This window comes from Triturus cristatus, chromosome 12 (assembly GCF_964204655.1).
Source record: "Triturus cristatus chromosome 12, aTriCri1.1, whole genome shotgun sequence".
In the NCBI taxonomy this organism is placed as follows: domain Eukaryota; kingdom Metazoa; phylum Chordata; class Amphibia; order Caudata; family Salamandridae; genus Triturus; species Triturus cristatus.
In genome coordinates, this window is record NC_140595.1 from 234,617,457 (window position 1) to 234,630,835 (window position 13,379).

At 46.1% G+C, this 13,379-nt stretch overlaps 1 protein-coding gene across 2 annotated transcripts in view; it reads right to left on the minus strand.

Moving 5' to 3' along the window:
• Positions 1-13,379, minus strand: part of CTCF (CCCTC-binding factor) — a 656,010-nt gene that overhangs the window by 157,916 nt on the left and 484,715 nt on the right. For both annotated transcript variants that reach the window (XM_085636797.1, XM_085636796.1), the window contains exon 8: positions 5,728-5,910. In XM_085636797.1, the coding sequence (XP_085492923.1) occupies positions 5,728-5,910 (183 nt within the window). The remainder of the gene's footprint in view (positions 1-5,727; positions 5,911-13,379) is intronic.

Below are 13,379 nucleotides of genomic sequence, written 5' to 3' on the forward strand. Positions count from 1 at the left end.
AACCGATTTTTTAGAACAAGGTCGCGGACGCGGCCAGAACCGTCCACGAATACGCAACAACTACCAAAATCAATACTCCGGAGAGAGACAAACAAGTTCTATCGATGGGGTCCCCAACAATAATCACCCCCACTGATTCCCTTAATGACACCGCCATTTATCTGGAACCCAACATCCCTGAGCCCAATACCAACTCAGAGTTGATACCCATATTCAATCTCTCCAAACACAACCTTTCCAATGATGAAATTAAACTCCTTAGTAGAGGTTTAAGTTTCGTACCTACTGAACGCAGCAATTTCTTTGAACTTCACGCACATTTACTACAGTTCTTTCGACGAATCAGACTCCGTCAATTCTTTGCGGACAAACCAGATTCTACCTATTCTAACACATCTCATTTTCATCCCCCCTCTACCTTCAACCCACCATCATATACCATGCCCCCGGAAATCCTCTCTTTTGAGCGTATAGTCCTGAAAGAGATCGCAGAGGTACAAAAACGATTTGAATATGTCCCTTACAATTTACCCCTCGTTGAAAAACAGGCTCTACTTAATCTCAAAACAAGATCTGATTTAACCATCAAACCAGCAGACAAGGGCGGGGGTATCATAGTCATGGACAATGACAAATATGATCTTGAGATTAAAAGACAACTCTCACATACTGCTCATTACCGTAAACTTACTCAGGATCCACTCCCAGATCTGAAAAGCAAAATTCAATGCATTACAAAGCAAGCACAAACCAGAAATATCATTTCTACCAAAGAATTAATTTTCCTCAATAACCCTCATACACGTACACCAGTGATTTACGTCTTACCAAAGATCCACAAGGATATCACAAAACCCCCCGGCAGACCTATCGTCTCTGGTTGCGGTTCTGTCTTGGAACCTTTGGGCAAATACATAGACGCAGTGATTAAAAAATGTGTTCCTCTCACAGATACCTTCATACGAGACAGTATGGATTTGATTAAGACCATCGAAGATAGACCTTATGATATCGAGACAGAACTAATGGCGGGTCTTGATATAGAATTTCTCTATACGAACATTCCCCATGATGAGGGTCTCGTAGCCATTTGTGAATTACTTGAAAGCAGACCAAGACCCACCCGTATCCCCACAGACTTCATCATGGACCTTTTGCACATTGCTTTGGAAAACAACTATTTTCTCTATCAAGATGAATTCTACCTACAAATCAAGGGTGTTTCTATGGGTGCTTGTTTTGCCCCGAATTTTGCCATTCTCTTCGTCCATAAACTAGAAAAATATCTCATACTCACCCCCAACAATCCATTCAGACCCCAAATTTCCTTGTGGCGACGATACATAGACGACGTCCTACTCTGGAAAGGTTGTGCCGAGACTTTAACATCCTTTGTCCATTGGCTGAACAATTCTCAACCTCATTTAAAATTTACTTTTGAATACAGAACCAATGACCTACCGTTCCTAGATCTGAGCATCCATGCTGAAGAAGGTAAAATTGGAACATCACTATCGTAAACCCACGGAAGGGAAGAATCTATTACACTACTCGAGCTACCATCCTCGCGGACTCAAAGATGGATTACCATACGGCCAATTCCTGCGCATTTGTAGGAATAGTAAGTGGTGTAAGGATTATTTCAGGGAATCGGAGGTCCTACTCAAGAAATTGATCGCCAGAGGATATCCACGAAGATTGATCCCACGTGCTCGGAAAAGTGCTTCGTACTGCCATCGTGATCTTTTACTCATTCCTCAACCCAAGAAAACTAACTCTCTAATTCCGTTTGTATCCAAATTTAGCCCTTGCAGTAATCAAGTGAAGAAAATCATCTCACAGAACTGGACATTATTGAGAACCAACAAATCCTTTCAAGAGCCACCACTTTTTTCCTTTCAACGAGGGAACAACTTTTCCAACCATCTAGTTCATGCCATCACTTGGCCTACCAAATCTATCAAATCCAATACCATCACTTCCGCTTGGGGTTTGCCACCTGTACTCGGCCACCACAAATGCCAGACATGCAGGGTCTGTGAACTTACCTCTAACACCAAGGAATTCAGATATAACAACAAATCATACACCTTAACTACGTTTACCAACTGTCGCTCACAGAATGTGATTTACGCCATTGAATGCCCGTGTAATCTCATCTACATCGGTCAGACTACACAGATGGTTAAGCAAAGAATCATTCAGCACAAAAGCAAGATACCTTGTAAAATCACCACAGCCCCCCTGGTAACTCACTATCTGGAGATGAATCATGATGAACTTGACATAAAGTGGCACGTAATTGACCAACCCCACCTTCCACTTCGAGGAGGCAATCTACAATCTCTATTGAATAAGAGTGAGTGCAAATGGATAACACGCTGCAACTCCGTTAACCAGGGGTTGAATACTATTGATGAGTGGAACAGCACCATTCAATTTTCTACCGGATATCCTATTCCTCTTGTCTTAATGTACCCCTGCTCGCCTATGATGTACCTGTTATTTACTTCAATTTCCAGTTCCCTAGTACACCTGGTATGCGCTTAGCTGTGTACTCTAATATTATGCGTTACCACATGATACTTCACATACTGGATTTCTGCATTTCTAAACGACCCTTAAACATTGTGTATGTATCGTGTTAATTGCCATTCTATAGCCATGTACCCTCTCATGCCTACAGTCCTTGAATGTTTTGCGTTTAGTTGTTGTAATTTATGGCTTGTTTCAATTTTGCCTACAATTTGCTTTCTAAAACCATCACGGATTTGCCTTGCCTTGAATCCTTGCTAGTCCCGAAATTCTCTAGTACCTTTTCTGTTTCCTTTTCCTTGCTCACAGACCCCTCTCACGGCATCCTGAGTTACGCCCCGCCCCCTTCCCCGGTGAACCAATCAGCGCCCCCCGGGTCATCACCTGCGGCGCACGCAATTTCTTTTTCAAAGCCAGTTACGTTTCTCCAGTCTAAGACACCGGCTGCAATTTGCACACGACCGTGGCATCCCGGCGATCCACAAGCCTTGGATTTATTCCAGTCCCTGAACATTTCCCCTCGCGACAAGGTAAGCCCTTATTCTCACACCCTCGCTTCCTTGCCTATCTCCTCCTCTACACAGAGGTTTTTTAATCTTCCTTTTCGCTACCCCCTTCTTCCATTAGGTATCTTCCCAAACCTTGCAAACTGATCAGGGTTGTAGCCCTGCAACCGTTCTTGCCTTTCCTCGATTGCTACCCCTAGCCGGTGAGTTTTTTTCCCGCCCCGGTCTTGTGGTTGTTTTCCCCGTTTCTCTCCCCTTCTTTCCCCCTTTCTCCTCCTCGTCCCTCACATTTGTTACTTGCGAACCCTATCTTCACATCAGCAACCAAAAATCCCCCCCACCTTCTTTTCCCTCCTCCCACCCTACCCTCCCTCCCTTCCCTGGTTTCTCCCGCCTTGACACGTAGCACTATGCCTCTTTTTTAGATTTCTTCTGGACGATTCATTCCTGACGCCCAGCCTAATCCTAATTCGACCACTCAGCGGGTGTTTCCAACCAACCCCCTCCCCCCCCCCCGCGCCAGTATCTAATTTGACACGCATCAGGTAGGCATTTTTCCTTCCTTCCTAAATTTTCTGACTCCCCCCCCCCCCCTTTTCGCTCTCCCCTCAGCCGCTCTGATACCTCCCTTTTCTCTACACAGCACTCTCCGAATAGGCTACCCAGGTCCTGAAGATGATCCTAATTTAATAGGATCGAAACGCCGTCAACCCTTGCCCACCAGCCAAAACGCTTTATGCGCACTTTGAATTCTGGTTCTTCAACACAATGAAAATGATGAATTATGTATCTGAAGTAATTTCTGTGTGAACTTTTTAATCTTGTATATATTTTGTATCTTCTCCTGTGCCGTACGCTGTGGTGTGTCACGTTGTCACTTGCGCTGTCACTTTTCTGTCACGAGCACTATGTGCACTTTTCTTTAGGGTTGCCTTGGCATTTATGCCTAACAGTGCTGTAACAACTGTTGTGTATTTTTTGATCTTCTAAAAATATATGATGCCCAAGGGCACATCGAACAAACATCTTGAAGCCTCTCGTCTTGTGTTCTTTAATTGTAATGTCTTGTACATACAAATATAAACAGTCTTAATAAATCCGGCTGAGATATTGTTGTATTTATATTATATCTTTGCATGATGCAGCAAGCTTTAATACAAAGCTTTCCAGTTAGCCAGCAGATAATAAGACACAACGTGGGGGATACAATGTGAAAGCCATCATAGAAGTATGAAAAAATAAACTTCTAAGATGGCCGTTCTCTACTATGCCAAGGTCAGCTCAATTTAAGAATAATTCGCGAGCCATTAATGGCAAACAAGAAACATTGGCTAAGAGAGACTGATGGGCTTTGACAATTCTTACTAACAAGAGTCACAGATGCCGAAGAGAGACTCTAAATGGATTGAGCATTTGTCGTATAACTGACGCCTCACCAGGATACATTCCTCCCATTCTATGAGAATATATGAAGTAAAAACTGCTGTATACAGATTACTGGAAATTAATTTGAAGAAAAAAAGGACATTATGTGACTCACAGATATTACGGTTACAGATACGGCAAATCATAAACATTCACCCACCCAACTATTTACAGTTTTTTCATTATAGTCTCAAAGACTGGCTCAAATCATAGCATTAGTGTTAAAAGCTACTACTCAATATGCTATCATATCCTACAGAAAACTGAAAAAGTAAATTAAACATTTTAAAACAGTCTGGATGTAAACTATTGTTTTAGGATGGGATGTGGTAGATAATTGAAATCTACAAATATTTAGGTGGGTGGATTTATTCTTAGTATTCTCCATGGCACCAACCTGTTTCAACAATTCTTGATAAATTGTGGAAGAAAAATAATAATGAACTTAAATACCTTAAGAGAGTAAAGTAGACCATTTGTAATTTTTTTCAAAATTTTTTAATTGTATCTTCGTGCCCATCAATCACATTACAACTTAAAACAATTAATACTTAATCTCACCCCATTCCCGTACAGAAGTAGAATCCAAACAACCTCAATGTTGCATATAAACACTCCCCCCTTCCCGTACAAGTGTTCCATCTTCAAAATTGAGAGCAAACTGTCCCATCACTCTCCAACTTAAAGGGCATATGTCTTGAGAGATTACTATTAAACGCATCTAATTGAATTCCCGAATTGCCCTCAAATTCAGCTTGGGCTCCCTCCACTCTGCGCATTGAAGGTTTTTTTTAGCACAAAGCGACTATATGTACGTATGTAAGAAAAACCAGCAAACTCGTTTTTTTTGTTGTTTTTGTGGGGGGTGGGGGACAACATGGGAGCAGAAAGACAGACCATCCCATGGTCGGGCTCCTGGTGGAAGCAGGGATAAGACAGCAACACAGGTAGGGAGAGGAGGGACAGTATCACCAAGGAAGACCACTATAACACATGCAAACTCATGGAGGATGTACTCAACGAGAGTGGCAAAGACAGGCAGGATGGCTATAACAAACAAAGTCAGCAAATAGAAAACAAGCACATGTGAATGGCACAAACAAAGCCAATGGTAAGCAATGGGTGTAATGCATTCCTAGGTAAGCTTTCTGCATATCACAATATGGCTTTGCAAACAGACAGCTGTGCTATCTGGTAGGTTGTGACTCAAAAAGAAAACACACAGACACAAGATCACGAGCAGAGAAAATAAATGACTTACCCTCCGTGTAAATGTTTTTCCACATTTTGAACACACAAAAGCAGCTGGGACAAAGTTAGGGTCATGATAGCGTTTAAAGTGCATATCGAGGAGCTGCTTCTGCCGGAAAGTTTTGTCACAATGGCTACAGGCATAGGGCTTTTCTCCAGTGTGTGTTCGTTTGTGCATGATCATATGGCGCTCCTAAAGAGAATAAGACCTTTAAAAATTGGGCAACTATTACTAATAAAGGTAAAACTCTTGAAAGAGGATTATAGTACTAAGTCACATCAGTCTCAGTTCAAATAAACACAATGCACAAAACTAAAAATTGTATCATCTGGTTAGTGGTTTTCACACAGATGAGCAACTTATACAGCAAAGCAGCACTCAAACTTAACTTTAGGATGTACATTTGTGAATCCTATAGCAACAATGGCTTAAAAAGTAGCACTAAACACATGAACTTGAAATGGGCCGCACATGCCTGATCTAGGTTATTAACATCATGTTATTCATTAAGACCACGGGAAGGAAGTGGCTACTGGCTACTCACCTTGGGTAGTTCCTCGCTTCCCCTGGGGTCCTCCAACCTTGGGTACTAGTCCCGTTTTTGGAACTCACCTGGCATCCCAATAATTTAGCATAAGGTTTGGCCCTCCCTGGTTGGGCCCTATGTGTTTTTCTATGCGACTTACCTGTTTTCTAAGTATTCTTTGTGTGTAGTTGATATCTCCAGGTAGGAGAAATACCAAGATAGGGTCTGTAGTAATAAATCTAAAGTATTTTTCTACTCACCTGGTGTGGTTCTTTCTTGTGTGAAAAGCTTACTGACCGACATAGTGGTACATGCAACTGCTTTACACCCCACTGGATAAGCCTTAGCTGCTCTCCACAGCTATCCTTTGATAGCTTTGGCTTTCAGAGACTTAAACAATATCTCTAAGGGTTGCCTGAACTCAGTGCTTCACCACAGGTGGACACTATATACGGAGTCAACCTACATTGGTGGTACAGCGGTTGGGATAAAGACTTTCATTGCTATACCACTTTGTCATAAGTAAGGTTTCCATAAGAAACCACTACTACCTTTGGTAATTACACAATACTTATAGGTATGATTGTTTTTGCTAAACGTTTACGTAGGTGTCAATGGTCTAGCATAGCCCTTTCTCCAAACCTTTGAAAGTTTAGAATGCTGTAGTAGAGTGCACTAGACTAGCATCAAGTCCACTAATGGGGAATCTAGCCAGACTAAGGAATGAGTATAGGTACAATGCCCTTAGGTTCCATCAACTCAGGACCCTATGCAAAGCTAGAGCACTTAAGACAGGTAGCAATCCCAATAGGTCTTTTCTGTTGGAATTACAACTCCAAGATGACATCCAGAATTCTCAGTCGTCACTGTAGGAGGAAGGCATTTGTGAGAGAGGTAAACATGACGAGCAAGAGGTACGCAGTGCCACTGGCTCCAGCAATGAACATGGTCGGGAGGAACCTGGAGGACTTTACACCTGTGGAGGTGGGTACTGATGGGACTGGAGGGGTTCATGACAGTAGGTCCACTTTCACTTCCCCAGGGTTGGTTCACAGAATTCCTAGGAGGAGGTCATCGTGATCCTCCCTTTCCTCAGCATCGTTGCTGGGTCCACTGATTCTAATTTAGATAAGGCCATCCTAGATAGAGGGTACAGTTTGCTCAAGCTTGAGAAAGCCAAACTCATGCTGAAGAGGGAGAGGTTAGCCCTAGAAAGTGAAGCCCTAGAAGTGGTGAAAGAGGAAGTATTTGGGGGTTTGACCCCAATGGTGGCAGCACTACAGAGATGACACTCAGGGAGGAACACTTGACTCTAGGAATCTTCGCAGGATAGTGCCCCTTTTTAAACCTGGGGATGATATCCACAAGTGGATTACTGCTATCAGGAGGGCCTGTAAATTCCAGATGGTTGCCCAGAAGTAGTGGGCAGCTATCCTGTAGCTTTCCTTTGCAGACAAAGATAGCGATAAACTCCTGTAAGGGAAGAGGATGCAGACAACTATGAGGTTTTGAAAGAGGCACTTATTGAAGGGTTAGGACTTACTTGTGAGGAATACAGTATCAAGTCAGGGATACCCAGAAGGCCTCATCACAGACTGAGTTGATTTCATAGACTGTGCAGTTGAGGCATGGGAAGGCTCGTTATATGGTAGTAAAGTGAGAAAATGAATTACTTACCTGTAACTACAGTTATCCAGTATTGGTATCTTTCATAGATTCACATGCCTGAATCATTCCCAGTCGTCGAGATGGGAGTCCCACCGTAAAATAATCAGGCAGTATTTAAATAATGCCATAGGCTATAATGGCCTTGAGCCATGTTTTACATAGCCTATGTATCTCCTTTTAAAAAAAGGACCAAATGTTGAATGCAGCTAATCAGCTGCTAACACCCTCTAAAACCTTTTCAGCAGAGATGGTTTCCCCCAGATTTTCCTAGCACACGTGAGAAATAAGTATCTTATTGAATAACAAGGAAACAGCCTCTACGGGTAGTAGGGTGGGTGCATGTGAATCTATGAAAGATAAAATACTGGATAACCGTAGTTACAGGTAAGTAACTCATTTTCTCAGCCAGTACTGGGGTATCTTTCATAATTTCACATGCCTGAATCAGAGTAGCAAGCAGTCACCCCCAATAATGTCTTGTCTATTGGGGATGGTGGGTGACTTTTTTTTTTAAACATAGTGAACTCCAAAAGTTAGAAGTAATACCAGAAGCAGTTGAAAGGTTATACCTGTGCGAACTGTGTTTTTTAAAATGTATCAATCAAACTTAAGTTATTACTTATATACTCACAATTCCATAAAAACAGTGGAAAGAGGCAAGAAAAAAAGTCAGCGTAACTTATACACCTAACATAGTAAGGTGTCACTTCATCAAGGACATACAAGCATATGAAATCATCAAGAGAAGGAAAGACTCCTAAAAATTAGAAGAAGCCTACCTTAATGAAAAAAGATGGCATAGCACTGCCTGGCCCATTGCCGCATCTGCATCCTGTGTGGACTCCAAGTAGTAGTGTTGCGTGTAGGTGTGAGGGGGTCCTCCAGGTTGTGCAACAACAGATTTTTTCCAGAGTCACTCCTGCGAAGAGGGCAGCTACTGTGACAACTGCTCTGGTGGAGTGAGCCTTTGCTGTCCTTCCCAAAGATTTGTTAGCTTTGATGTGACAGAACTGTATCGCAGCCGATATCCATCTCGCTATAGTGGCCTTTGTTATTGCAGTCCCTTTTCTGCCTTGGCCATTGGCAACAAACAATCAGTTTTCCGAATATTCTTCGTTCTGTGAAGGTAGAATTTCAGGCAACGTTTGACATCCAACGTATGTAGTGTTTGTTCTGCAGGCGTTTTATGGTTGCGGAAAGAAGGACAGGAGTATGACAGGCTCATTGAGGTGGAATTGTGACGGCACTTTAGGATTAGTCCTCAGAATCACAGGATCGTCTTCAAATATTAAAAAGGGTTTCCTGATGGTGAAAGCTAGGATTTAGCTTTCTCTTCTGGCTGAGCTAAGGGCCAGCAAAAGAGCGACTATCCATGTTAGGAATTTCAGTTCAGCTTTGTGAATGGGTTCGAATGGTCCTCTCATGAGTTGTGCAAGGACCACATTGAGGTTCCATTCTGGCGGAGGTGCTCGCAGTGGAGGAAAAGTACAGACATTACCTTCATAAATTGTTTGATCCCCTCTTAGTGAGCGCAGTACGCCCGACTGCTTGGCGATGCGCTCACCTCTGAAGACAGATTTGAATGCTTCCCACAGTGTGGAGGAGTTTACTCTGCCTGTGTTTATTGCAAAGTAGTCTGTAATGGAAGAACGGACTGCATCTTTGAAGCCCTGGTCCCGAAGTGCTCCGGGGAGGGGGGTGGGGAGTCTCCAGCTGAAGGCCCTATTAGGAGCACCCAGGAGCGGGAGCTCGGGTAGCCTCGATGTCAGCCAGTAGTCTATACTGGACCAGGTGGGGCCAGCTGCGGACACATACGTGCCCACTATTTTGTGCAAGAGGTTGCGGCGCCAGACATCTACCAGCTCGTGGTCCTTTATGATAGTCTGCAGTTGCACCACAGCCCGCGGATGGGGTCGACGAGAATCCCCGGATCTGTCCTTGTCCGGGTCTACATAAAAGTCTCCTCCCCACAGGACAGCGCCAGGGCCCAGAGTCTCAGTCAGGTGCCACACCTCACTGGAGTTCGGGTCGTCCATGTTAGGGCCATATACCGATATCAGCCTGACCGGGTGCCCCCCCCCCCATACACACCTGCCACAATGACATATCTCCCTTGTGGGTCGTAAAGCGCAGTATGCGTGCGCGAAGGTAGTCCTTTCCCGAGAATAATCGCGGTGCCTCTCGCATAGTTGGAGTAGCCGGCAATACATTTCTCTCCCATCCTTCCCGCTCGCATTCGCACGCAGCTGGTCCCTGTCAGATGAAACTCTTGCAAAAAGCAAATGTCCGCACCACGGCGATTCACACACACCACAACCAGCCGCGTCTTTCTGCAGTCATTCAGGCCACAAACATTCCATGTCACTGCTTTTAGAGTAGTCACACCGTTAACAGACCCGCCCAGACATACGATTGCCCTGTATCTTGTGTACATGCGTTAAGGGTGTGTCGGTCGCATGGCGAAGGGAGACTAGAGAGGGGGAAGAAGGGTAAGGAAGGGAGAGAGTACAGAAACATCACAGCCATTCTGAGCTGCTCAACACCCAAGAAAATCACCCCCCCTCCCACTACAGCCTCCCAACATGGCTGAAAAGTGATACCCCTACCCCAAAAAGGCCCAAGTGGCCAACTGTTAGGGACAACGTAGGACTCATCCCAGAGGGGAACACTAGGGGCTCGGCATATCCCAGCTGGTGGATGCTGGGTGGCTGGGCGAAATGTGCCCAGTGGTGAAATCCCCACAGGCATCCAGGCAAACATGTTAAATCAATAAAATACTGTCATAAGTGGGAAATCCAGCCTGATAAGAGGCACAAGCGGGGGTTTTCCCCGTCAGACAGGGGGGATTACATCACAGAAAGCAGCTTGTTCCACCCAGTCCCACAGTCATTTGCGTTAAGAGGGTAGTCTTCCTCTGCGTTTCTCTCTGCACGTGCGGGCTGTCTGGGTTGCTTGCGACTGCGTGCAAATTTGGCGGCAGGTTTGGGATCAGTGCAGAAGAACAAGTTACTTACCTTCGGTAACGATGTATCTGTAAGAAACATTAGTTAGTTAAGATTCCTCACCTTAGAATATCCCCAGGCGTCAGACTGGATCCGGAAGATTTTTCGTCAGCAATACCCCTTGCGCGTCGCTAGGCGTCGTCTGTGGTTCCGCGTCCGTCGTCGGCGTTGTGCGCCGGAATGACGTCGGAGTACTTAGACGCCGCCCTCGCGCGCTGACGTCAGTTCTTGTACATAGCTTTCCGCGCCAGGAACGCAGAGCCATGCAAAGACCGACACTGGTGCCAAAAATAAAATCTAGGGGCCTGAAAAGGATAACCTTAACCCTACATGTCAGTTCGCAGAACGGGGAGGATGGGTGGGCCGGTGAGGAATCTAACTAACTAATGTTTCTTACAGATACAACGTTACCGAAGGTAAGTAACTTGTTCATCTGAAAGAAACACGTTAGTTAGATTCCTCACCTTAGAATAGATACCCAAGCAATACCATCCCCGGTGGTGGGTCTGCGAACCAAGATCACACCAGAAAGTCCTGGAGGACAGAACGGCCAAAGAAGCCATCCCTCCGGACTTGGCTGTCAAGGCAATAATGCCTGGCAAACGTGTGTAGCGAAGCCCACGTTGCCGCCTGACAGATGTCCTGCAAAGGGACACCCCGTCCCAAAGCAGTGGTAGCCGCCGTGGCCCGAGTAGAATGGGCGCGCAGCCCAACAGGAGGGTCCTTTTTTGCCAAGGAGTAACAAATTTTGATGCACAAAACGACCCACCGAGAGATGGTCCGTTTGTGCACAGCTTTCCCCTTCTTAGCACCCACGTATCCAACGAAAAGTTGGTCGTCCACCCGGAACTGCTTTGTGCGGTCCAGATAAAAGGAGAGCGCACGTTTTGGGTCCAGACGGTGGAGCCTCTCTTCCTCTTTGGAAGGATGCGGAGGCGGAAAGAAGGTGGGCAAGGTGACAGACTGCCCAAGATGAAATGGAGTCACCACTTTCGGAAGAAAGGAGGGACGAGGCCGAAGGACAACCTTGTCCGGATGAACAGAGAGAAAAGGAGGCTTTGAAGATAAAGCCTGGAGCTCACTCACCCGTCTAGCCGAGGTGATGGCTACCAGAAAAGCAGTCTTAAGCGTCAGCAGACGAAGAGGACAATTATGAAGAGGCTCAAAGGGAGCGCACATTAGAAATGTGAGAACAAGATTTAAGTCCCACTGAGGCATTACAAAACGGACAGGAGGGAACGTGTGAGTAATGCCCTTTAGAAAGCGTGTAACTACAGGGGACTTGAAAAGAGAAGGCTGATCAGGAAGCCGCAAGAAGGCAGAGATGGCAGCAAGATAACCTTTCAGGGTGCCCAGGGCAGAGCCCTGCCGGGCCAAAGAAAGAAGAAACAGTAGAACCTCAGAAAGAGGGGCGGAAAGGGGATCCACAGCCTTTGCTGTGCACCATGCCACAAATTTGTTCCACCGGCAGGCGTATACCGTCTTTGTGGAGGGACGCCTGGCTGCCAGAATGATATCACAGACTTCAGGAGGCAAGTCAAATGGCATCAACTGCCGCCGCTCAATCTCCACGCATGGAGGTGGAGGCTGGACAGATTCGGGTGGAGGACCGTCCCCTGCTGCTGCGACAGAAGGGGCAGACGTATCGGAGGATCGGTCAACATACTGAGTAGCTCGGGATACCAGTACCTTCGTGCCCAATCCGGAGCCACCAAGATGACTTGGGCCCGGTCGTGCCTGATCTTCTTCAGCACTCTGGGCAGAAGTGGTATAGGCGGAAAGGCGTACAACAGACCGCAACTCCACTCGTGACGAAAAGCGTCGCCGAGCGAGTGCCGCCTTGGAAATTCCAACGCGCAGAACTGCTGACATTGCGCGTTCTCTTCGGTGGCGAATAGATCTAACCAAGGCTCTCCCCACTGCCGAAAGAGACCTTGCGCCACTTCGGAGTTCAGACGCCATTCGTGATCCATCATGCACCGGCGGCGGAGTTCGTCTGCTCTGGCATTCAGAGAGCCCGCCAGATGTTGAACCACTAGGGTGACGCCCTGGTGTTCCAGCCACGCCCAGAGGCGCAGAGCCTCCTGACAAAGGGTCCACGACCCCACCCCGCCCTGTTTGTTGCAATACCACATGGCGGTGGTGTTGTCCGTGAACACCTGCACGACACTTCCCCTGACAGAGGGAAGGAAGGCTTTCAGTGCAAGTCGGATCGCTCTCAACTCCAACAGGTTGATGTGGAGACGAGACTCCGCCGGAGACCAGAGGCCTCTGATCTCCGCCTCTCCCATATGGCCACCCCATCCCAGGAGGGACGCATCCGTCACTACGACATGCTCCGGTTGGGGAAGGGAGAGGCTCTTGCCCTTGACCCAATCGCGGTCCGTGAGCCACCACTGCAACTGCTGTGCAGTGCCCTCCGAGATCAAGACATGGTCGGACAGGTTGCCGTGATGCTGGGCCCA